The sequence below is a fragment of the Triturus cristatus genome, chromosome 7 (genome assembly GCF_964204655.1).
Source record: "Triturus cristatus chromosome 7, aTriCri1.1, whole genome shotgun sequence".
NCBI lineage: Eukaryota > Metazoa > Chordata > Amphibia > Caudata > Salamandridae > Triturus > Triturus cristatus.
The window spans coordinates 240,763,619-240,788,738 of record NC_140590.1 but is presented as its reverse complement, the minus strand read 5'-3'; the positions used below and the strand labels follow the sequence as shown (position 1 = coordinate 240,788,738).

The following is a 25,120-nucleotide window of genomic DNA, read 5'->3' as shown; positions in this document are numbered from 1 at the left end:
ACAATGCATCCTGCCCTTAGGGGTGTCTGATATGAAGAAAAGGGAAGGTTTAGGAACTGGCAAGTGGGTGCATTTGCCTAGTCAGCATGGCAGAACCAGACTGCACACAGGCTATGCAATGGCAGACCTGAGACACACTTTTACAGGCTGCTTCTGTGGGTGGCACAACCAGTGCTGCATGTCCACCAGCAGAATTTGATTTACAAGCCCAGGGCACACTCAGTGCACTATACTAGGGTCTGACCAGTAAATCAAATAATCCAATCATGGAGTCACTAATCCATACATCAATTTTCCATAGGGAGCACTTGCACTGTGGCACTGGACTGCAGTGGCACAGTGCCCAAAGCATCTATCACCAGCAAAAACACATGAGGCAGCCGCAAAAAATGGAAGGGATACCCACGCCAAGGTGCCGGGTCTAACAGGCACTATATATTTTCACTGAAAAAAACAAAGGTTACGGAGACATTATAGTTAGGGGCAGATTTTACTTGTTCAAAACCAGAGAAATTCAGCAGTTATAGTTTGCTGAGCTAACTGTAACTTGTGCCCCTGCAATGCACTGTTCACATATTCCATCACTCATGACATGGTCAGAGACATCACTGATGACATCTCAAATGACATCTCTGATGACATCATCCAGTGAGTGTAAGTGTTTTTTTTAAAGTTTATGAGTGTTAAATATATATACACCAAGGTGAATCAGTGTATGTATGAGTGCCTGTATGGATGAATCAGTGGGTGCATGACTGACTGTATAAGTTGACAAGTAATAAAGCCCCGGGACCTGACGGTATTCCTCCGGATCTCTTCATATCAGATCCAACGTTTTGGGCTCAGGTCTTTGCTGCAGTAGCCAATGCTGCGGCAAGGCCAGGATGTCCTGTGTCCTGGGCTACCTCAACCATAGTGCCAGTTTTTAAAAAGGGTGATCGAGATAGTACACACTGCTATAGACCGATTTCGTTGTTGGACTCGGTATTTAAGGTGGTGGGTCGAGTGCTTCTAGACAGGTTGACTAGTTGGGCAGTAGGACACGCTACGTTATCAGATGTACAGTATGGGTTCCGCCCAGGCTGGTCTACGGTGGCTCAGTGCCTTAACCTGACCATCATTCTTAATAAATACACGGTTGCCCGTCCTGGTACCATTTACTTAGCATTCATAGACCTGTCTTCCGCGTTTGATTGCGTGAACAGGACCAAACTTTGGCAGTCCATGATAGATATTGGGGTAGACAGAAACATCATTTACTTTCTAGAAGATCTTCATTGTGCAACTAAGGCCTATGTCAGATTCTCGCAGGATTTAAGAGTCTCACCTACTTTTGACTTAAGGAGAGGTGTATTCTAGCACCCTTCTTGTTTAATTTATATAATAATGATTTAGATAAAGCCCTATTGTTAACAGGGGTAGATTACCTGCATGTAGGCAGACGTGATGTCCCAGTCCTACTATATGCGGATGACGCGGTCCTTATATCTAGGATTGCTAGGGGGCTACAAACCCTGCTTGATGCATTCTCTGCCTTTATGTTGGATTAGGATCTATCCACAAATGACTCTAAATCCTATGTTATTCAGGTGGGTACTCGCCTCAAAAAATTCTTTCAATTTAATGTCGGTTCTGCTAAAGTACCCTGCACTGATGCTTTCTCGTACTTGGGGGTCGTAATGGGCGGGCAAATGAAATGGGGTCCTCTAAAACAAAGGAAGAGGAGAGACCTGTTGCGGGTGAATGCGGCTATTTTTAATTTCACTTTGAAACTAGGAAAGAGACCTATTGCAGTGCTTTTAAAGATTTATCAGGCCAAGGGTGTCGTGACAGCTTCTTATGGTAGCGAAATATGGGGGCATGTTACCACAGATGATCAACAAGTACCTGAGAATGCATTCCTGAAGTGTTTATTAGGCGTTCCTCGTGGCACATCTAATATAGTGGTACATGAAGAACTGGGGGTGCCTCACCTGAGTGACATTTTGGCCCTCCGCCCCTTAACCTTCTCGATGAAGATTTTGTTGAGTGAGGGATCCACGTTGAGTCAACTGATTTTAAGAGTGTATGACCCTTGACCATGCCCTCCACATACCATGGCCCAGATATATCAGGAGCAGTTTTGTAAGGTTAGGAAGATCCGAATTGTATACTATCCCTGAAATAGTAACCATAAAGGATGTTGGGTTAATAAGGGAGTCTATTAGCAGTTTAAGGAAACTTGAGAGGGAAGAGATGGAATTGAGGAAACCTAGCGTCCGTAAATTTTTAATGTTAAAAACAGCACTACTAGCTGAGACTTATCTCCTGGTGTTTTTAAGTATTTATGCACGTTTTTTATTGACCAGGTTTCGCCTGGACTTTTTCCATTTCTTGCTGGCCATACCTAGGGGGGGTAGCAGAGGCCAGTTGTTAGCACTTTATGTTATTTTGTAAACTTTATGAAGTCCCCTGTAAAACATTTATTGCACCGATCTTAAAGAGGATAAATGTTAAGCAGGCCAGTCCAGCTCTTATTTATTTACAATTGTTGCATGACAAATGTATTTTTATTGTTCTCAGCTACCTGAAACCTGCTATGAAGACCAGGGCTAGCTTTGATTTAATGTCAGTAATGGTCAGGGTCTATTTTCATTCCAATGATATACATACTTTAGAAAAGGCCTTGGGACCAATTCTTTTAATTATTTTAATTTTTAACTGAGGGTGAAGGATACATGTACCTAACTTTGCACCTTAGGTTTTGGACTAATATGGACTCTTGCGGAATGTAACTTAACTGCAATGAATTGTGTTATTATTTTACGAAACTTTTATGTATTGATAACTTTTATGGTTTTTTATGCTGAAACCAAATAGAGTTGATTGATTGATTGTATAAGTGAGTGATCTGGTGTCTCAGTGGATGTATGGGTGAGTAACTAGGTTGTGTGAATGTCTATATCTGTCGGTCAGTTGGCTTCTAAGTGACTGTATTGGTGTGTGAGTGGGTATGTGAGTTTCCATGAGGGTGAGTAATTGGTTGTCTGGGTACCTGTATGATTGTATGAGTATCTGTGTGGGTGGGTGAGGGTGTGTGTGACTGCCTGTATAAATGACTAAGTGAGTGAGTCATTGGCTGTATTGGTTAGTGAGTGCATGTGTGAAGGGCTAGCTGAATGAATGTGTGTATGGGTGTCTCGGTGAGTCAGTGCATGTGTCAGTGGTATATGGGTGAGTAATTGGCTATGTGAAAGGCAGCACAGGTGAGTGATGGGGTATGTGATTGTCAGTATGGGTTATGTTATGTTATCAAGATTTCTAAAGCGCGCTGTTACCCTGAGGTGTCCTGGCGCTGTGCGCTAACTGTCCAAGTGAACTGAAAAAGACGGGTTTTCAAGAAAAGAGCCAGGTTTTCAAGCACTTTCTAAATGGAAGAAGTCCAGGGGAATTCCTGAGATGAATAGGAAGGCTATTCCAGGCCTTAACGGCACAAAGGCAGAAACTTCTGCCACCCCAACTGAGTTTGTGAAAGCGGGGAAGAATAGCAAGTTTGGACTGCAGAGATCTCAGGGTTCTCCCTGGCACAAAGCACTGGATGGAATGTTTTAGAAAGTCAGGGCCGATGCCATTGAGGGCTTTAAAAACTAGGCATAAGGCTTTGAACTGAATTCGAGCCGCCACCGGAAACGAGTGTAGAGATCTAAGCCCTGCCTTTACTGAAATAAACCTGGGTGTACCAGTAAGTAATCTGGCTGCAGCATTTTGCACGGTCTGAAGTCTTGATAGCTGTTTTTTTTAAATATTGATGTAAAGACTGTTGCAGTAATCCAGCCGTGATAGGATTAGTGCCGTAACTGCAATTTTTAAACAGTCTTCTGGAAGAAGGGTGAGTGAGTGAATGTGAGACTGGCTGTATTGGTAAGTTTCTGCTTGTGTCAATGACAGTATAGGTGAGTGAGTATGTTTTAGTATCTGTATGATTAGTTGAGGAAGTGTGAGTGTAACTGTATGGGTGAGTAAATGGTTGTGTGATTGACTGTATGGGTGACTGAGTAGGTGTTTGAGGAGATCCATAGGTGACTGACTCAGTGACTGAGTAGCTGTATGGATGAATGAGTGGATATGCCAGTGGATGTATTAGTGAGTGAGCGGGTGTATGAGAGGCTTTATGGGTGAGTGAGCGGTGTGTGTGTAGATCGATGAATCAGTGAGTGGGTATGTAAGTACTGGTATAGGTCTTAATGGGTTTGTCAATGGTTGTGTGGGAGTAGGAGTGGGTGTAAGAAAGATTGTATAGGGGTATGAGTGGGAGTGTCAGAAATTCTGTGGATGATGTCATCAGTCATGTCATTTGAGATGTCATCAGTGATGTCATCAGTGATGTCACTGACCATGTCATGAGTGCTGTAATATGTGAGGTCATAAGCAGTGCATTGCAGGGGCGCACGTTATAGTTAGCTCAGCTAACTATAACTGCAAATTTCTCTGGTTTTGTATGAGTAAAATCTGCCCCTAACTATAATGTCCCTGTAACCTTGGGTTTTTTCAGTGAGTTTCTAATGTTTTTTAAATGGTAATTCCTAACTATAACGTCCTTGTAACGTTTTTTTTTCAGTGAATTTCTAAGGTTTTTGAACTAGCAGTCACATTTGCAGAGTAGTTGAGAAAGGGGACTGGGCCACCGGCCAGTTCTCAGGAATCCTGGTGTGTAAGATCTACAGGAGGTACCAGGAGAGCTTCTTGTCCCACAAAGTCCCTCAGGAGGAAGGTGGCCTTCATCTCCCAACCAGTAGTGCACCACAATCCGCATTTGCAGAGTGGTGGAGAAAGGAGACCTGGCCTCCCAAGACCTGTTAGCAATCCTGCAGTGTGGGACTCACTGGAGATAACAGGAGGAGTATTTGGACCCCAAGGACATGCTTGGGGGCCAACTACCACACCTGATAACCACAGTTAGTCCCACACAGGGGATTGCTGAGACCTGGTAGGAGGCCACGCGCTTTTCACCACCACTCTGCAAATGGGTAGAGGGTTGGAGTCCCCTTGGCTATTGAGGGTCCTTGGGGGGCAACTAACCCTTCTATAATTCCAGTAAATCCCACACAGTGAGTTTAATGAGAAGTGTTAGGTGCCCATGCTACCTTTCTCAACCACAGTGCAAATGCACACCCTGGTGAGCTACTAATTGTGGGATGAAGTCCTCTTGGCGGTTCTTGGGGACAACTACCCCTCCTGCCACCTCCACTAAGACCCACCACTGGATTGCTGAGAGGTTGTCAGAGGCCAAGCCCCCTTTCTCCACCACTCTGCACATGCGCCTCCTGAAGAACTTCTGTTAGGGGAAAATTTACTTTAGTCCTGAGGCCCTTGGGAGTAAAGTGGAATTCATTACCCAACCACAAGCGCGCCAGGAGAAGTGTTTGCAGAGGGGAAAGGGGTCGTGGCTTTCGAGTCCTCTTGGCAAACCTGCTGTCTGGGACTTACTGGAGGTAATAAGAGGGCTTGTTGGCCCCCAAAGGCCCTCAGCATTCAAGATTTCATTCTCTAATCACCACTACACCAGGTGGTGTGTTTGCAGAGTGATGGTGAAGGAGGTGTGGCCTCAGGCAACTTGCAAGAGGTTTTTTTTCATTAAATATTTTTTAGGGAAGGGGGCTGCCTAGCCCCCCTTGCCTCTGCCAATTTGAGCCCCAGGGACCCCATCCCCAGGGCCAGTCTTTTTTTTTTAAATGGGGTGGAGGCTGTACGACCTCCCTACCCAGGCCGAATATGGACCCCGGGTCCCCGTCCCCGAGGCCAGGCCTTTTCCTTTTTCTTTATGTCTTTAAAAATGTAGAGGGGCAACATGGCCCCCCCTTCACAAGGCCTATTTTGGCCCCAGGGACCCCATCCCCCAGGGTCCACCCTTTAGTTGTTTTAATTGGAGGTGGGCCACGTGGCCCCCCTCCTGAGGCAATTGTCGGCCATGGTGATCCTACCCCCCAGGCCTAGGCCTTTATTTATGGCCTCTCCAGACCTATTTCAGTCAGGCGTTCATCGATTTTATTTAAAAGGGGAGGCAGGCCTGCACGACCCCCTTCTCCGGGAGCAATATTTTCCCACATCTTCCCTCAGCTCCACGAGGGGGGCCGCACGGCCCTCCTCCAACAAAACTTAAGCCCTGGGGAAGTGGGGTCCTCAGAGCTGCAGGACTTCACAGCCCCTGTATATAATTTACTATTACTATGCAGTTGCACTGAGGAGGTGGAGGACCCCGGGGCTGCGTTGTGGGCCATGCCCCTCTGCATTTATGTGAATTAGCCCCAGAGAGGTGGAGGTTCCCGGGGCTGCATGGGGGGGCTCCTGCCTCCCTAAGCACTTTAATTTATTATAGCCCAGGAGAGTTGGCAGTACCCAGGTCTGCGGTGGCCATGTGCCCCACACATTTATGTGAATTAGCCCCTGAGAAGGGGCGGTCCCCAGAGATGCATGGGGGGCTAGAGCTTCCCCACGCACTATAATTAATTACAGCCTTGGGGAGGGGCTGCGGGGGGTCATGGCCTTGCTGCATTTCCTTTCTCTTTAGCTTTGGGGAGAGGTGGTCCCGTGGGGATGCGAGGGCCTGAGCGGGGCCCCCAATAGTTATTTTTATTTGCCCCCGGGACTGGCTTACCCAGGGGGGCGTAAATTAAACAAAGGGCTTCGTGTTTTTTTTTCATTTTCGGCAGGAATTGGGAATCCAACGCCACTTCCACTAAAACTTTTTATAATAATGTTTTTTTGGTAATGGGGGTCCCTGTGGGACCCCTCCAAGAGGCCTATATGGTGAGGTGCTTCTACCCTGCCCCTTTTCTTTTTTTAAATGTTTTTGCTTGAGACTCGGCTCAACCAAGTCACAAGAGGGCTGCCAACACTTCCTGGTTTGAAGTGTTGACAGCCAATCAGATCTCAGACAAGAGATCGGTAGGGGTTGCGGATCCACCGCGGCCTCAGTAGTACATCTCCGGAATCTTTACATTTCTCAGCAACTACTGAACAGATTTACACCATTTAACAAAAGGAATGCTTACTGCACCAAGTGCTAACTTTCTACCAAATTTGGTGTAATTCCATTCAGCAGTTCAGACTATAGCCGTGTCTAAAGTTTCCTATGAAAATTAACATGGAGAAAAAGCGTTTTAAGACTCCCCTTTTTCTCAGCCCACACTTGACGAATCACCACAAAATTTTCAAGACAGCAGCTGAAGTGACTGTCCTGATAGTTTTGAAAATGTTACGAAGATTCGCCAAACTACGCCAAATTTATTGGCAAATCAAAAAACGCTCTTCCTATGGAAACTGCATTCAATATATTTATATATATATATATGTATGTATAAACACACACACACAAACACCGTTTATACAGTTATGGTGCATATACGTCTAAAAATCAAATGTTATTGCATTGGTAAGCATGTACACTTTAAAGTACAATTTGGAGCAATTAGTTAACCAAATGCAAAAGTGAGCAGAAAGAAGATCATGAAGGAATTTTAGCTCAAATCTTCAGGGTTTATGTGTTCAGGTTTTTTCAATAAGCAAGTGCACTTTTTAAGTGAGGAAAGATTTTTTTTGTTGTACAAGCAGGTAGAACATTTCAACTCCTTGGCGTAACAACCAAGATTGACCTGATCTTCTTGTAACAGCATTTCTTTTGGATTAAATGAACAATGTTATGCTCTTGTGTCAGGTAAAGTAAAAACATAAATGTACTAGTTCTGAGGAAAATGCTCTGAAATATCAGTTATGAAGCTCCATCTTTAGCTTCAACACACTTTTCCGGGATGACCTCTGTTTTGCTGGTCAAAATTGAAGGTCTGCTACTCTATAATAATTTGATGGCAAGTTTGGATGACAAAACTACCAAAAAACTGTAGACATCTAATATTTTTAGACGTCAGCAATCCAGGATAATAGCATGGAATAGCACCAGTATAAAGTGGTATAAACGCCCACATAAATATTGTGTCCTCAATACAATTTACAACAATATTGCCCCACTGGAGTTAATGTTAGAAAATACACATCTAAAGGAGTAATATTTTTTGGTAATGATAGTTAGACCATGATATTTTTGTCAATTAATATTTTTGTTGGCTAGATCCTGACATTTAACTAATAGAACACTACATTTTATGTGTTTTGTGTGAACAATAGAACAAAATAGGTGGCATATTTATGCAAGAAAAACAACATATCATTTAATTTACCCTAACAGTCATCTGCAAAAATAAGAAGTTGAAATGCATTATTCCAAAATAGAAACATAAATATTGTCTTACGGGTAGGCAAATGTATCGTGGTTACTGTATTTAGCAATAGAAATCTTTGATGTGAATGCTGTCTCAGAGATGCTAAACTAGAGGGGCCCAGATTGACGATGCCCTTGCATTGCCATTGTCAAAATCAGTACTTGCATGGCATGGACTGCTGCAGCATATTCCGTGTAGGTGCCAGGGGCTTAACACAGGCCCCAGCAGCCCCCGCGGTGCGGGGGTGCCCCAAGCTCCAGGGGGCCCGTGCAGGGAGGCCCCCTCAATTTTCATTACACCAGGGGTAGGTGCTGGGGTGCAATCACAACATGTGCCCCCCTGCATGCACTCCATGATGCAGAGGAACAAGGGGGCCGGCCCCCGTTGTTTTCACACTGCCACAGGTTTCATGGCAGTCGCACTGCCATGAAAAGTGTGGTGCTAAGGCAACCCGTCAAATGTTTGTCAGGCCACAGCGGCCCGACAAGCATATAGCGGCCTTAAGGCTGCTGTGCCACCACTATGGGATCTCTGATCCCTGGTAGTTGCGGTGGTCGCAGGGTGGTTTAACCTTTGGGCAGTCTACCACTGCCTCGCCCTCGGGAGTCTGGCAGTCTGTGGACCGCCACATTTGTAATAAGGCCCTAAGACATGCAAAGCCACCTTGTGTGACTCAGCATGACTTAGGAAATATAGAGCAATGCAAGGCAGTGCAAGTGGCTACCTTGCATTACAGTGTTGGGAAGGCATTCTATGGGTGGAGAGTGGGTGTTACCAAGCATCCACCCATTAATTGTGGCACATTCCCAGATTTACTAAGACTAGCGGACCTGGAAATGCTCAAATTGATATGCTTTCCAAAAAGAGGTGTAACAAGCAGAAAAACCTTTCATTTCACCATGTTATTTTCTCTTTCCATGTGTGCTGCAGAATACAGATCAGGTAGAAAGAGGAAAATGTGACGGAGGGTTGTTGTTGTTCTGGAAGGTTTGCCTTCCTGCACAAAAACATTACTGTCTGTAACCCCATGCACCATGGCGCAGGAGTGTCTGCTTTGACGCTACGCTGCACTGTGTGAACCTATGCAGAAAGATAGAGGGAATGTGCATTATCTTAGTAGCTATGGTGCATTCCTGCTCTCTCCTTTTGATGCAGCAAAGCAACATGTCTGGCTGCATTACGCTGCATCTAATATAGCAAATCTAGGTTAAAGGAAAAATATTTGCTGAAATAGATGATGGATGCAAAATAAACTGTTAAAAGAACTGTACAGACACCTAAAAACTAAATTCATGTTTATACATTTGCTATGCTTAGAAAGGCAGATGAAACTCAGAAAATGCCCCAATGCTATAGACCTGGTGTGCTATAAAATACTTTAACTAATGAAGCATGATGGTTTGTGAATGCATCCTTTATCCTTCTCCTGACAGACTTTGACCTTTTGCATTTTGCACTAGGCATAGCTTTTGTTTCTCCAGCACAACCATGACATTTGTTGTGCAGTTTGTTATAGAACAAGAGCATTCACTGCACGATGAGCAGTCTCTAGCTGTCTTAATCTGAAAAATTGGTTTTATCCTCAAGACCACCTTAGCACCTCCACATGCATTCATCAGCACTGATGAATCCCACACACTTGCTCTTGTAGGTAGAGAGCTTACATCAAAATTAAACACGATACGGAAAATTTAGTATACATTACTTTAATAAAAGGAGGACCTTAAGGCAGCAGATGTGAGTTATGGCCTGTTCTGCACAGCACAAGAATACAGACTGTAAAAAACATTCTCCTCACTGCAGGGCTTCCATTAGAGTGTAAATGCACTCAGACACACTTTTGTGTATAGTGTGCATATAAAATCCATTGGAGAGTCCAATTTCTCTCAAGACTATTTTTAAAAAAATATGGTTGATGCAAGTTAATGATTATCACTAATGCTTTCATTCCAGGCAATCCTGTGATGTACCCATATGGACGGAGTTTAGGGGACGCGGCAATGGGCAAAGTGGATGATGGCAGCACTGCCCTTCTCCCCATTTCTGTGGCATTCCGCTTCTTCGACCACACATACACATCTCTTTATGTAAGTCTCATTGTTGTGCAGATCTTCGTATTTAAGTGATTTAAATCAAGCCTTCACACGTATTACTGTTATTTAACAAAATGCAATGCCCTTGCCCTCAACGTGCTCAATGATGGGAGGAATCAATCAATCCAAATTGGTTGCAAATTTTCCGAGTGTGTTTTATTCCTCTGTGCACCAACCTTATCCAAATGGCTCACAAGAGATATTCTAGCACAGTCTTCAGGCCACATCCCCTCCGAACGGGAACAGAACCAACCACAGATGTACCTTGACCTTACTGGACCTCATCAGTGAGAGGCATCTCTCTGGCACATTCAGATCTATCGCTCTTAGATTTAGAAATTTCTTGGACCTCATCAGTGAGAGGCATCTCTCTGGCACATTCAGATCTATCGCTCTTAGATTTAGAAATGTCTTGGACCTCATCAGTGAGAGGCATCTCTCTGGCACATTCAGATCTATCGCTCTTAGATTTAGAAATGTCTTGGACCTCATCAGTGAGAGGCATCTCTCTGGCATATTCAGATCTATCGCTCTTAGATTTAGAAATGTCTTGGACCTCATCAGTGAGAGGCATCTCTCTGGCACATTCAGATCTATCGCTCTTAGATTTAGAAATGTCTTGGACCTCATCAGTGAGAGGCATCTCTCTGGCACATTCAGATCTATCGCTCTTAGATTTAGAAATGTCTTGGACCTCATCAGTGAGAGGCATCTCTCTGGCACATTCAGATCTATCGCTCTTAGATTTAGAAATGTCTTGGACCTCATCAGTGAGAGGCATCTCTCTGGCACATTTAGATCTATCGCTCTTAGATTTAGAAATGTCTTGGACCTCATCAGTGAGAGGCATCTCTCTGGCACATTTAGATCTATTGCTCTTAGATTTAGAAATGTCTTGGACCTCATCAGTGAGAGGCATCTCTCTGGCACATTCAGATCTATCGCTCTTAGATTTAGAAATGTCTTGGACCTCATCAGTGAGAGGCATCTCTCTGGCACATTCAGATCTATCGCTCCTAGATTCAGAAATGTCTTGGACCTCATCAGTGAGAGGCATCTCTCTGGCACATTTAGATCTATCGCTCTTAGATTTAGAAATGTCTTGGACCTCATCAGTGAGAGGCATCTCTCTGGCACATTCAGATCTATCGCTCTTAGATTTAGAAATGTCTTGGACCTCATCAGTGAGAGGCATCTCTCTGGCACATTTAGATCTATTGCTCTTAGATTTAGAAATGTCTTGGACCTCATCAGTGAGAGGCATCTCTCTGGCACATTCAGATCTATCGCTCCTAGATTTAGAAATGTCTTGGACCTCATCAGTGAGAGGCATCTCTCTGGCACATTCAGATCTATCGCTCTTAGATTCAGAAATGTCTTGGACCTCATCAGTGAGAGGCATCTCTCTGGCACATTCAGATCTATCGCTCTTAGATTTAGAAATGTCTTGGACCTCATCAGTGAGAGGCATCTCTCGGGCACATTCAGATCTATCGCTCTTAGATTTAGAAATGTCTTGGATCTCATCAGTGAGAGGCATCTCTCGGGCACATTCAGATCTATCGCTCATAGATTTAGAAATGTCTTGGACCTCATCAGTGAGAGGCATCTCTCTGGCACATTCAGATCTATCGCTCTTAGATTTAGAAATGTCTTGGACCTCATCAGTGAGAGGCATCTCTCTGGCACATTCAGATCTATCGCTCTTAGATTTAGAAATGTCTTGGACCTCATCAGTGAGAGGCATCTCTCTGGCACATTCAGATCTATCGCTCCTAGATTCAGAAATGTCTTGGACCTCATCAGTGAGAGGCATCTCTCTGGCACATTCAGATCTATCGCTCCTAGATTCAGAAATGTCTTGGACCTCATCAGTGAGAGGCATCTCTCTGGCACATTCAGATCTATCGCTCCTAGATTCAGAAATGTCTTGGACCTCATCAGTGAGAGGCATCTCTCTGGCACATTCAGATCTATCGCTCTTAGATTTAGAAATGTCTTGGACCTCATCAGTGAGAGGCATCTCTCTGGCACATTCAGATCTATCGCGCTTAGATTTAGAAATGTCTTGGACCTCATCAGTGAGAGGCATCTCTCTGGCACATTCAGATCTATCGCTCCTAGATTCAGAAATGTCTTGGACCTCATCAGTGAGAGGCATCTCTCTGGCACATTCAGATCTATCGCTCCTAGATTCAGAAATGTCTTGGACCTCATCAGTGAGAGGCATCTCTCTGGCACATTCAGATCTATCGCTCTTAGATTTAGAAATGTCTTGGACCTCATCAGTGAGAGGCATCTCTCTGACACATTCAGATCTATCGCTCTTAGATTTAGAAATGTCTTGGATCTCATCAGTGAGAGGCATCTCTCTGGCACATTCAGATCCATCGCTCCTAGATTCAGAAATGTCTTTTTATTTGATTGAAATACTCCTAACTCATATCACGAAGGTACCAGTGAGTCGAACAGAACAATTCCCAAAGTAACAATGCGGTTCAAGATAAAATAGTGTTGTTTGAGCGTCATACATGTTATTATCAGCGACAGTTATGTGGGAGATGAATATGTTTTAGTCGACAGAACAAATGGATGATGTTATCTGGCAGACAAACAGAAGATGAGGAGACCTTCGAGCCTCAGGAATGGGCCAAGCACAGTATGTTCATCTTTTTGGTTTCCTAATTAATGACTGTCCAGCTGTATACAAGCTTTGCAGTGTGATCCAGCAATGACAATGACAATCAATTTTTATTGCATGATTACTTAAAACCATTATACATTCGTGCAATTCAAAAAATAAAATATCATGCTATAAAGTGCAGCGTTGATGAAGGAGAAACGTCACAGAGGTGTGTGCAATTCATGGTAAACGCATAAAGTGCAAGCAACTGTTAGTGTCATTGATACTTAGTATCAGCAGTTAAAATGTGAGAGACAAAATGATGCTGGAGTCAATACATCCCATATATGAGGTCTGTAGTGGACACGTAATGAAATACAAACAGCTATTAGTGTCATGATACCAGCAGCAGTAGGTAAAATGCAGTTGGTTAAAATGCGAGACACTAAAATGGTTCGAGGGATTAACAATTCCAGGTTGAGGTTGGTGAATGGGTGTGGATTTGTGGCCTCCAACTTATAGTTTGCTAAGGTCTTCACAAAAAGTGGACTGTTGTGAGGGACACATCCAGTGAACTGCAGCAGCAATGAAGGCTCTTGGTGCCAAAGAGCAAAAGTTAAAATACGGAACACTTTGTTAAAAACCATTGATTCCTGCAGCTTGTTGGCCAGTGGGCAGGGCTAGGCCATGGTTTCCCTTTAACAGGGAGCGTCCATAAAATATACATTCCCAAACATGGCCATATCTGCCCCAGTTTCCAGAGTGTATAAGAGGTGGCCTCTTTGGCCCAGCAGGTGCCCTGTTGTAAAGAGATTGGCCTCTGTAAAGTCCGGCGGACGTGTGAAGAGTGCCGGGCAGCAGAGTCGTATGTGTGCCAGGGATTCTCTTCTGTAGTTGCACAGTCTGCAGTGTGTGATGGTATCCAGGGATTTCCAAGTTGGGTTCAGTTCTCTACTGGGAAGGAGCACCAGTCTTGCCGATAGAATTTGGTTTAAGGCATGTTTTCCCACTGCCTGATGAAGATGGAGCTTGCCTGGGTGACTTGTATGAGGCGTTGTTAGAGGGACGGGTAAGGCCTTTGGCTGCAGAGCTTCCATGTCCAGTTTCGGTGAGTAAGAATGTAATTGATTTTTTATTGCTGAGTTTATGCTTGTGTAGTTGATGGCATTTGTGTCCCAGTTGTCCACAGTAAGTTTCAGACATTCCCTTGCGGCTGTAAGATTTGTTTACCAAGTGTTACTGTCTTTTGTGAAAATTGTTTTGTGGGTGCCTTCATGGTGTCTTCAGGAGCAGTATTGACTCCAAAAAGCACTTTGTCAGAGCAGCCATGCATTCAAGGATTTGCTGGACGAGGCTGACCTCAAGCCTGATCAATGAGTTCCTCGTGTGGGAGGACAGGTGAAACAGCTTCTTCCAATCTGTGCATTGGATCTTTACAGGTTCAGTCAACAGCATACCGGGGAATGCCTGCTGAGTGTAGTTGACCGAGGGGGGCAATTTTGCACGAATCACCCTCCATATAGCTGTGGCCCTTGGGCTGTCAAGGGCGGAGTTTAATTTGCAGAGTCTGTACGTGACCTCCTCCCTTGATCGTCATTTTGTCGACGGTGCAGTGTTGGTCTTCCAGATTCACACAGCCATGCTACCAGGTAGGTGTAGTTTTGAACGCATTCTAGCCTCTGTGTTCGCAGCCAACATCTTATAGACCTTTTTTGGATGTTGTCTGAAAATCACAATTTTGGTTTTGCTTGTATTATCTACACGCTTGTTCTTTATGTAATACGTTTTCAGTGCATTTAGGGCTTTTTGTAAGCCAACATTTGTGTGGTCAAAAAGCACTGGATCGTCCGCGTATTGCATGAGGTGGATTTTCACTTCTCCAGTTCTTGGGGTGTCCAAGGTTGCGCCGAATAGGGCCGGGCCAAGTCAGCAGTGTATAGGTTAAATAAGAATGGGACCAGCACGTAGTCCTCTTTTAGTCCTCAATCGGTGGCGATTTTGGTAGTAGCTGTCCCTCCCATAAGCTCGACCCTTTCCCAGGTCCTAGTGTAGTGGGACATGACTGCACGCAGTTTAGGCCAGATTTTCCACCTCCCTAGTTTCTGTCAGAGGATGTTCTGGATGAGAAAACTGTGGAGTAGTCGATGAAACAGGCAAAGACGGGGTGGGTTGTGTGGGTTACCACTTGATGAGCATGGTACGAGAGGGTGATGATGTTGTCCACTGTTGACCTTTCCACTCTGAACCCTGTTTGGTAAAAGGGTAGTAGCCCCTTGACGGAGGCCTACGTTGCTAGCTACTGCAGTAATGTGCAGTGTGATCCAGCAGGGCCCCCAAGGTCAGACAACATAGACAAGAATTCCGGAAATATATAGCACATATGTAATGTTTTAGTGCAGGGCCCGAGGCCCTCATCCACTCTAGAAGGACAGACACGGACACACTTAATTGTAGTGTAGAGCTGGCCACTAGGCACGTGCACCCGGCCTCTTTTATTGACAGGGTCACCTGACTGGTGATGCCTGTGGTGGGTGTAAGCAGGCGTGGTGCATCCATTAGGGCATTGAGGCGTTGCCCCCCCGCCCGCGCCTGCAGCTCCCTCGGCCTCTCTGAACTTAAATAAACTCTCAGTTTACTTAAGTTCAGTGACGCCGAGGGAGAACTGACAATCTTGTCAATCAGCATGATGTCGGACCGCCCACCCCCTTCAGTGTCTGAAGGGGGTGGGCGGTCCAACGTCATGTTGACTGACATGATTGTCAGACCAGGGGCAACAGGCACCACCACAAGTGCGCATGAATGGGGAAGGTCAGCAAATTTTTACGCCGTGTCCAGTCATGCGCACTAGTGTCTGCACAGGCTGGCGCATGCCCATTAGAAGAGGGAGGGTTGTCAAAGGCTCAAACCTCGGTCTCCTAATGGGCAGACGGCCGAGTAGTAACCGTGCCCTAAGCCAATCGTGGTGCTGCTGGCAGCGCCAGGATTGGCTGAGAGGGGTTGCCGCCCACTTGCCAGCAATGAAGCGGCTGCTCCATTTCTTTAGGCGCCAATGGACCCGAGGCGGCGCGGACCTGCTCAGGTAGGATTTTTTTTATTTCTTTTAAACCCTCCCCCGCGAGCCGCGACTGCTGCACCTTCTTGCCATCTGTGACGCTGCTGCTGGGGCATCCATCTGGTGCCAACCCTGCTTTGGTGGGACTTCTATCTGATGTTGGTGCCGGGCCAGCCACGGTAGGGGATCTATTTGAAACTGGTGCCAGGTCTGCCGACGTGGGACATTCATCTGGAGCTGGGGCTGGAGCTGGTGAGCGGGATGTGTGGCTTTATCCACTTCCCTGTGCGAAGCTTCATTACCGCCAGACTTGTACAAACACTTAGGGGCATATTTACAAGCAGGCGATAAAAAATTATCGCCGCTTTTGCGGCCGTTTTCGGCCAAAAAGCGGCGATAATTTTATCGCCTAATTAGCAAGGCCACGCTAACGTGTGAAACCTTGCTTTAGCGTGGGGATTCCTAACGCCCAGCTTTGCATCTCTAATGAGATGCAAAGTGGGCGTTCCTGACCTAACATGACAGGAGAAATGTCGTTTAGCGACATTTCTCCTATCATCAAGCCCCACGCTATGAAGCATAGCGTCAGGAAAAGTATCGCTACTTTCCTTACGCCTGCTTCAGGACTGACTTAGCCATGATATCCTATGGAGGGTGGATATCATGGCTAAGTTTGTGAGCCCCTATCAGCAAGCTAACGCCACACTACGTGAGATTATCATAATCTCACGTTAGGCAGTTAGCTTGAGGATTTTTATCGCTGAGGAGGTAAGCGTTGCTAATAGCACGGTATCTCAGCGATAAAAATACACGTTACCCGGCGATAATTATCCTCACGCTGATATGCCCCTTTTTGAGGCCGGCGTGTAATTACGCAGGGATACATTATGCAAAGATGGCATTAATCATCAAACCGGCCCGCGACGAAACCCAACTCCATGGGCAACAATTGCTTTGCAATTCATGAAGAGTACAATTACTCGGTGCACCTGCGTTGCAGGCCTTTCTGCTGACCTTTGGCTTTCTCCACTGTGTTGCGCTGCAGCCTGGGCTCCCAAAGGTGGGCATGGCAGGTATTAGGCAAGATTATGAGATCTGCGACAGTGCCAGTGGTGTCGCCAGCTTGAACTGACTCCCGGGGCACCAGGAATCAAAGTTTCCCACACCGGGAGACTCTCTCCCTTAAGCAGTCTCCCTAACGACCTCGCGAACTTCTGGGTCCACCTGGCCTTGTTATCAAACAATTCCCTGTGCTAACGCCATACCTATCTATTTCCTGTAGCAACCCCGCTGCACGCAGCTAAGTAGATGTGGCCGCGTTAGGAGGCCCTCCCTCACTAGTTGCTTCATATGTTTAGCTGCGGCTGTTCTGTGTTGTACTTGTATTCACTTTTACGTGCGATATACATATGCTGTTTATGATCTGCATAACTGTAGCCCATCTATCCGACTTCCTGTATAAGTGTAGAACGATTATAGGGGACAAGGCGGGGATTTCAGACAGTCAAGACCAGGCTAAACGGGGTCCCTACAACAGTGCGTACAGCTCATTGAAGAATGATACCTGGCAGTGAGTTTGTTGTCCTGCCGTAAACTTGATGACAAAATCATCACCACAATTGTCAATAACTGGTCCCCTTTACTCGCGGTCTTAGCAGAGAGGCCATGGACTAAAGTCCTTATTATGATTGTAATGGATAGGGCTCCGATATCTACAGGCCGAATAAACCGCAATACTGCCGAGCGAGGTATTTACAAGTTTAGGGTAATACCTCCTATTCAGGCCCTATGTTTGCTGCATTTTGGTGCTATTGGGACATAGGGGGTGAGGCTTTGTGGCACAGAAATTTTGCAATTATGAGTTTTATTTCCAGAATGGGGAAATAACCATTCCATTCAAGGAATGCCATGTCCTTTGTTATGTATTCTCCCCCTCCCACGCCATACCATGGACACATCCTCTGACGTTTTCAAGCAGACCAGGCGTAAGATGTCAGTGGTGTTCAGGAGTAGGCAGCAGGGAGATGGGGTCAGAAGATGCTGTATTCTCCCCTCTGACGTCGTGAAGCTGCAGGAGTTGGGTGGGCTGTGCTCTTGTTTCCGGCCTCTGCCCCTACAGCAGTGTCACTGAGTGCGGATCCGCACCTTTGAAACCAGGCCTGGCATCTTTGGACCCCGAGTTATCATCACTGGGCTCCCTGCCGGCTCCCTGCCGGGGCCTGGAGCAGTATCCTGCCGAGGATTAACACTTCTGGTCGAATACCATAACTAGTTTCAAAGGCCTCAGAGTTTTCAAATGAAAATGGGGCATAACATGCATTATTTGGTGCCTACCACCTTAAAATCCGTATGACTTTAAATACTGGGTAGTTTTAACGAGTAAGTTATTGCAAGTTTGACCAGACATAATTCCTGTGGGAAAAAATCGCAGGGCTGCAATATATCTCACATCTGATAATCAACCCATGCAGGGAACTCTGCGGTGCTCGAAGTTTTGAACCCCACTGAGTGCCGGCACTGGGTCTAGCTTTGAAAACATAATGATAGAAATGTTTCTGACGCTAAGCCCTGCTGGTACACATCGTGTATATTGCTCAGAGGTGCGTGGCACTGGCAGGGCCTAGCTTCAGAAACATTTCTATCTAAATGTTGTTATATGACATCCCTTTATTAATGTAATAACTGCACTTTCACAATTGCGTTATTAACCTTCTTGCTTCTCAAATTTGCTTGAAAATGCACCATTTACCCATTCTTTTTTCAAAATTTTCTTGGGGGTTGAACCCCCTCCCAAACCCCTCTTAAGATGTTCGGCCTCGCTCGCTGCGCTCGCTCACCACGGTGCACTCCGACAGAAAGTTTCCGCCCTACCACTTTCAAAAGTCACCGGTCACCACTGGGTGTAAGGTGTGTTACACTTGCGGGCAGAACACTAGAGCGTGTCTGGCTAGAGACGACATTCCCCCCCACCTTAATGAAAAGAAAAGAACAAAGAAGAAACATAAACAAACATTAAATAGCACTGATTGAGTTTCTTCAGGCCGTCAGCCAGACATCACTGGAGCTTTGGACTGCATGGCCATGATGTTTTAGTTGTCCATGGTGAAGTGCTTTAGACCAGCCTGGTCTCCCAGTGTCGAAGTCTATGTACAGATTCCAGCATCAGTGCATTGGGAGCTGTGGTGAGGTCCACTCTGGAGGATTGCTGTGTGGGAGGTCTTCAACTGTGACATCCCTGCGTCCTGGGTGTTCGCTCATGGAACTCTGGTTATCTGGAGTGTGTGGATTCGCGTTGGTGGTGCGATGCTCCTTGATGGTGATGATGAGCGGTGGTTGTTTCTCAGTTGGGCAGCAGGCTTGGGTGAATTTGTGGAGCGAGAAGGACTGGGGAAGGACTGGAGGGGCTTCGCAGCTTGCCTTTATCTTGCTGAAGTTGTCTTTGCCCGTGTCCTCAGCGATGAGACACAGGAATGTCGTCTGACTTATCCTGTCGTGTTTCCGACTGACTGGTCGCGAGGGGAAGCATTGGAGGGATGCTCGCATCGCACTGGCAGCTTACGTTTGGTTCTCCTTGTTGGGCTGTCTCCAGGTACGTTGGTCTGGCTTCAGGATTGGACGGTCTCACTGGAATGCTTTGGAGAGAAACTCAGTTCACGCTAGCTGCAACTTCCAGTTGGATCTTCTCCGTGGGCTGTCTCCCAGGGCGTCAGTCCGGCTGGTGGCTGTCTGGTGTCTCTGGGTGTGCTCCTCCGGTGGTGGTACGAGTCTTCTGCCCTGTCGCTCTGCTCCTTTCGTCCTGCCTGCCTGTGGTGGTCGTTTGCCCTGTGGTGCTGTGCCACTGTTTCTTCTCTATCCGGGGAGTGGCATCATGTCACTCTCTTCTCTCTCATCCGACCAGGATCTCACTTGGGGGTGGCATCCTGCCGCGTGTCTAGTGTTGGTGTCACGTGGACCTCGCTGGGCACCCAGACGATCTCAAACTTCTTGTGAGCCTGTCTCAGGTTTGTACTGTCATTAGGACTTGTACTTCCTCTCTGGAACTTTAATTGGACGGTCTTATCTTTCCTGTGGACCCATCTCGGATCTGTCCTGTCAGTAGGACTTATACTTCCCCTGGGGAAACTTTCATCGGACGGTCTCATCTTTCCTGTGGACCCGTCTCAGATCTGTCCTGTCAGTAGGACATGTACTTCCCCTTGGGAACTTTCGGCGGACGGTCTCATCATCCTGTGGACCCGTCTCGGATCTGTCCTGTTAGTAGGACTTGTACTTCCTCTTGGGAATTTCCATTGGCACCATCTTTTGTTCAGGAATACCGCAGTGGTTCTCCTTGATGCCTTCTGCATGCCTCCTTCTCTTCGAGGAGGTTTTGCACTCCTGGGAGCTTGCCCATGCAATCACTCTTCTGGGTACGTCAGTCGCGCACCTCGGACTTGGCACTCTTCTGCCCTCTTCGGGGTAACCGTGATCCTGATGGTCTGTTCAGTCACCTCTTCAACCTCTTCCTGGTCACTCCTGCTTGGCTCGCTTTTGACTGCGCCGTTCGTTTTCTCCACTGGATGCGCTTGCTGCACATTTTGTTCAGTCTTCTGTTCCTGAGACTGGAGCATCTCTTCCTGTGCTGCTGCATACTTGCTTGGTGTTGTGGTTTCTACTTTAACATCTACAAGTGGAGTTGCCTCTCTTCCTGATGGGTGCTTGTACTGCTTGTGAGTGTTGCTCACCCCTTCTTTTCCTTTGCAGTGGCTTGCTTCTGCCACTGGGCACCATGCTGCGCACCTTCTGTACTCCAGGCTTGAGGCTTGTGTCCCATACTGCTACTGACATCCAAGTATGTTGGTCTCTGATGTTATTACTCTTGCAGTGACCACCCCTGGCCAGTAGGCGTCACTGCGAATCACACACCTCTGGGCAGCCTGTCTTGTGAGATTTCCTTTCAGGGTTACTTCTGGGGGTCTGCCCCATCGGTTTAGGCAGTTGCACATTTTCGCCCATCTGCTTGACTGTGCAACACCTGTCCCAGAACTGCATTCCTGTAGCTTTCCTGTTGATTGCCTCTTCATCCTCTCATGCTGTGCAGTGGCTTGGCACCATTCTGGCATGGCAGCTTTCCTGCGCACTCACTACATGTTGCGTTGATTGTCACTCTTTTCTCTACCTAGAAGGTGTAGTACCGCTCACCCGCCACACAATGGCAGTGTTACTTCGTTTTATCGGACAACGTTTCTTCGTGCTTGCTCGCCATCACCCTTTATGTCTGCTGGTGCTAGGATTTTCTCTGACCCTCGGCTGCTCTTCTATTCCTCACTTCAATCGGCGCAGGCACTCTTACCACGGTGGGTGCTATTCTTATTTTCTCTCTGTTTGTTTTGACAGATTTAATTACTTTCCACTCGAGCACACACACGAGAGGGGACACTTTTCTCCTGCCATCATTCAGCCGCCCTGCTGCCCTCGTGCATTTTAGGCTCTTGAAATTTGAAGGCTGCCTGAGCCGCGACTGCACCAGCAGTGGTCTTGTCAGCCTCAGTATCGTCTCCCACGCTGCCGGCTTGCTTCACTACCGCAGCCTCGTTGCTCCGGCCGCGCCGGGACCACCTCGCAGGCTGGCGTGGCCTACGCTCTGGCACCTGCCGGCCACGCGCTCACTCTTTCCGCAGGCTGGGCACTAACTCCTCCGGCTGCTCTCTTTCACGCATGCAGTTCACTAGTGGCCTCATTCCTCTACGCACCACAGCCGCAGCCTCGTTCACTTCAATTTGCTGCGCGGGCTGCTGGGGCCGGAGACCGTTTGCTCCGTTGTGGGGCAGAGTTCCTCTTCCTCGTGGGGGCGGGGGAGTGAGTAGCTACTCCACTCTCCGTCCTCCCGCTTTAGGTCCACTTCGCTGCCCCCGATGTCCGGCAGTCAGGGCTCACCTGCCCGATGTCTCCTCAGGCGTCTCTCCCCTCGGGGCACTCTGGGGCAGCGGCCGGCATCTATGCAATCGGCCTCGCTTGCCTTGCGACTCCTTCATCACGGTGGCTTACCCCATGCCGGACAGCTCGGCAGCAGTCTCTTCGATGGAGGGTGGGCTCCCACCTGTAGTATTTGGGCCTCATGCCCACATGCTGGTGAAAGTAATGGACGCAGACACAAGTTGTATAGTTAGATAACTGCCTAGAGCACGTGCACTCAGCCCCTTTTATTGCCAGGGTCACCTGACCGGTGACACCTGTGGTGGGTGGGGTGTTCAGTGTGTGTTACAGCTAGGCCTGGGCTAAAAATCCGTTCCTTTCGCGGAAATTGCGATAATTTGACATTTTCGCGTTCCGCGGAAATCGCGAAAATGGCAAAATTTCCGCATTCCGCAGCTTAGCGATAATTTGTTTCTTGCTCGCGCTGTAAAATAATACATTCTCGCGTGCGCGCGATCGCCTTACCTATATCCCCGCGTTCGCCGACAAGTTTTCCCGATCCGGTCGCGTTCTCCACGAGATGTTGGATTTTTGGTAGCCATTTGCGCTGCCTCGCGACAGTTCGCGCCCGCAGTAACGTCATGCGTCGCGCGATCACGTCTTTCTTCTCGCGATCATGCACCGCGAGACAAGTGAAAACAAGATGGCCGCGCCCGCGAGCAACCGCATGGGTAAGTTGGCGAGCCGCGAACGGGAGGGAAAAAAACTTCTGCATCTTCGCGATATTTCCGCTTGTTTGCAGAGATTTTTAACATTTTCGCGATAATTTGCGAAAGTGAATTTTGCAAATTCCACCCACCCCTAGTTACAGCATGCTGGAACACTAGACTGCTGATCGGAGGATCACTACATCCCTTCCAAACTTTAATAAAGGTCAAAACACAAAAGGTCCGAACCTGTGGGAGAGAACACAAATTACAAACAAAAATATGTCAGTGATAATGACTTTGACGTAGTCTCTTCGCTGATGGTCAACTGCCGGCGAGGTTATCCTTGCGGCCAGGACCACTCTGTTTCCTTGGCACGATGTCCGGGTGCTCTGTGGATGTGCTCTTTTGGACTTGCACCGTGGCAGTGTGCTTTACAGTCTCTTTTCTCCGGTACTGCCGTCAGTGAAAAGTGTAGATGGAATGATGGTGGACCATTGGTGTTTTACTTTCCGCTGTACAGTCCTGGTAGAGGTGTTTTCTCCAACTGGTGGTTTTCTTCTAACAGGATTCACAGTTGCAGGATATCCATCTCACGGATACCCCGCTCTCGTGGGTGTCCCCTCTCACTGGACGACCCGGAGGCCCTTTGTTGCCAGGCTTACACTGGACCGGTGGACTTCCGCCTTGTCGCTCCAACCGCGTTGGAGGAGTCGCTACGGGTCCTCTCTCCGTGTCCGAAGCTCCACCTGAAAAGGGTGTTGTTGGCACTAGGTCCTTCGTGTGCTACCTCTGTTCTCCCAGGATCTCCAGAGCAAGCTTCAACAGTCCGTCTCTCGTTTCGAGACCCACTGCCACCAGTGTCCCTGTGGCCCCTGCCCCTTGGATATCCACGGTCCTATGTCCTTTCCATTCCAGAAGTGGTTATTACCAAGGAACCGGCATGCTCGCCTCTGTCGTCCCCGGTTGACCTTCGGGTTTGCACATAGACGTGTACTCCCAGTGGTGCTGATGTTTTCCAGGTACTGAGTTCGGATGTCCATGCACCTTCTCACTTTCCTCTTCGGGTGTTCCCCTTCCGGTGCGTGTTATGTTGTTCTGTCACGCACACCTCTTTGCTCTTCTCCTCTGCTTATCTTCTTCCTTTGTCGCGGCATCGTGCCACTCAGGGTCAGTCTTTCTTTTCCTTTCTTTGCGACGCGGTCTGGTCTTCTCGCCTTCTTGCTCGTCCTTACCAGGCTTCTCCGTGTAGCGTGCACTCTACACGTTTCCCTCTGGTCTTGTCCCAACACTAGGACACTGTCTTCCTTTCACTCTGTGACTGGACCGGTCGTCGCGACCTTCTTTCTCACGATTACTTCTGATTTCAAAGTGATGTTGTTGAACCTCTCGTCCGTCTGTTTCTGGTCCTCTTCGCGGACCTCTCCTGGGGTCCTCTTTATTGACGTCCCCTCGGTCTTCCTCTTCACTCCTGCTCTGACCTCTTGACAGTTCAGTGTGCTCTCTGACCTCTTGTAGGTCTGCATCCTCCTTGCGACCATCTGGTTGGTCGGCTTCTTCCTTGCGACCATCTGGTTGGTCGGCTCCATCCTCCTTGCGACCGTCTGGATGGTCGGCGTCTTCCTTGCGACCATCTGGCTGGTCGGCGTCCTCCTTGCGACCATCTGGTTGGTCGGCGTCTTCCTAGCAACCATCTGGTTGGTCGGCTACTTCCTTGCGACCATCTGGTTGGTCGGCTTCTTCCTTGCGACCATCTGGTTGGTCGGCTTCTCCCTCCTGGCGACCATCGTCTGGGTCTTCGTGCTTCTCGTGGTCTGCGCAACCACTTCTCCTCCTTGTCTCCGCAGTCGCCTTGCTTCGGCGTGCTTCTGACTGCGCCGTTCGTTTGCTTTTAGAGACTCGCTGCCTGAATCTATCTATTCACACTTTGCCATCGAAGTGCTTTGCACCTTGCTGTTTTCACTCCTGTGGCTAACGCCCCTCGCCAGTAGGCGTTGCCACACATTGCACACCCTTGGCAGTCGGTCCTTTGGAGGATTCTTTGCAGGCTCACTTGTAGATGTTTGCCACCCCAACTCAGGCAGTTTCACTTTCCATGTATATGCTTTTCTGTGTGGCAGCTATGCCAGAGCTGCTTTGTCTTACACCTGGCGCCTTTGTCCTCTGCTGCATTTACTTTCCTTGAACACCCTGGATCTACCTCGCCAAGTGTGTCGTCTTGGTGCTTCAGTGCCCCTCCTGGTGTCCGGTGAGTTGCCTAGGCAAAGGGTCTACACAGCAGTTGCCTCTTTTCTCCGGCTAGCATTCAGTCACAGACCCTTCTGCCTCTCTCCCCGTTCTGGTTTTCATGCTTTTCCCTTCATTCATAAAGAAAAACACTTTCCAGCAGGGTGGCTCTCCCTCAGTCAACCCCTTTCTGGGGGTCACAGTAGCCAGGAACTGTCTCTGAACATCGTCTGAGCTTTCCTGCTTATTGTCTTTTGGAGCACTGCTGC

The 25,120-nt window shown here is 47.5% G+C and overlaps 1 protein-coding gene across 1 annotated transcript in view; it reads left to right on the top strand.

The window, feature by feature from the left end:
• Nucleotides 1-25,120, top strand: part of LOC146809308 (alpha-tectorin-like) — a 332,591-nt gene that overhangs the window by 85,063 nt on the left and 222,408 nt on the right. Inside the window, exon 4 of the mRNA XM_085616115.1 lies at nt 10,209-10,342. Coding sequence (XP_085472241.1) covers nt 10,209-10,342 — 134 coding nt within the window. The remainder of the gene's footprint in view (nt 1-10,208; nt 10,343-25,120) is intronic.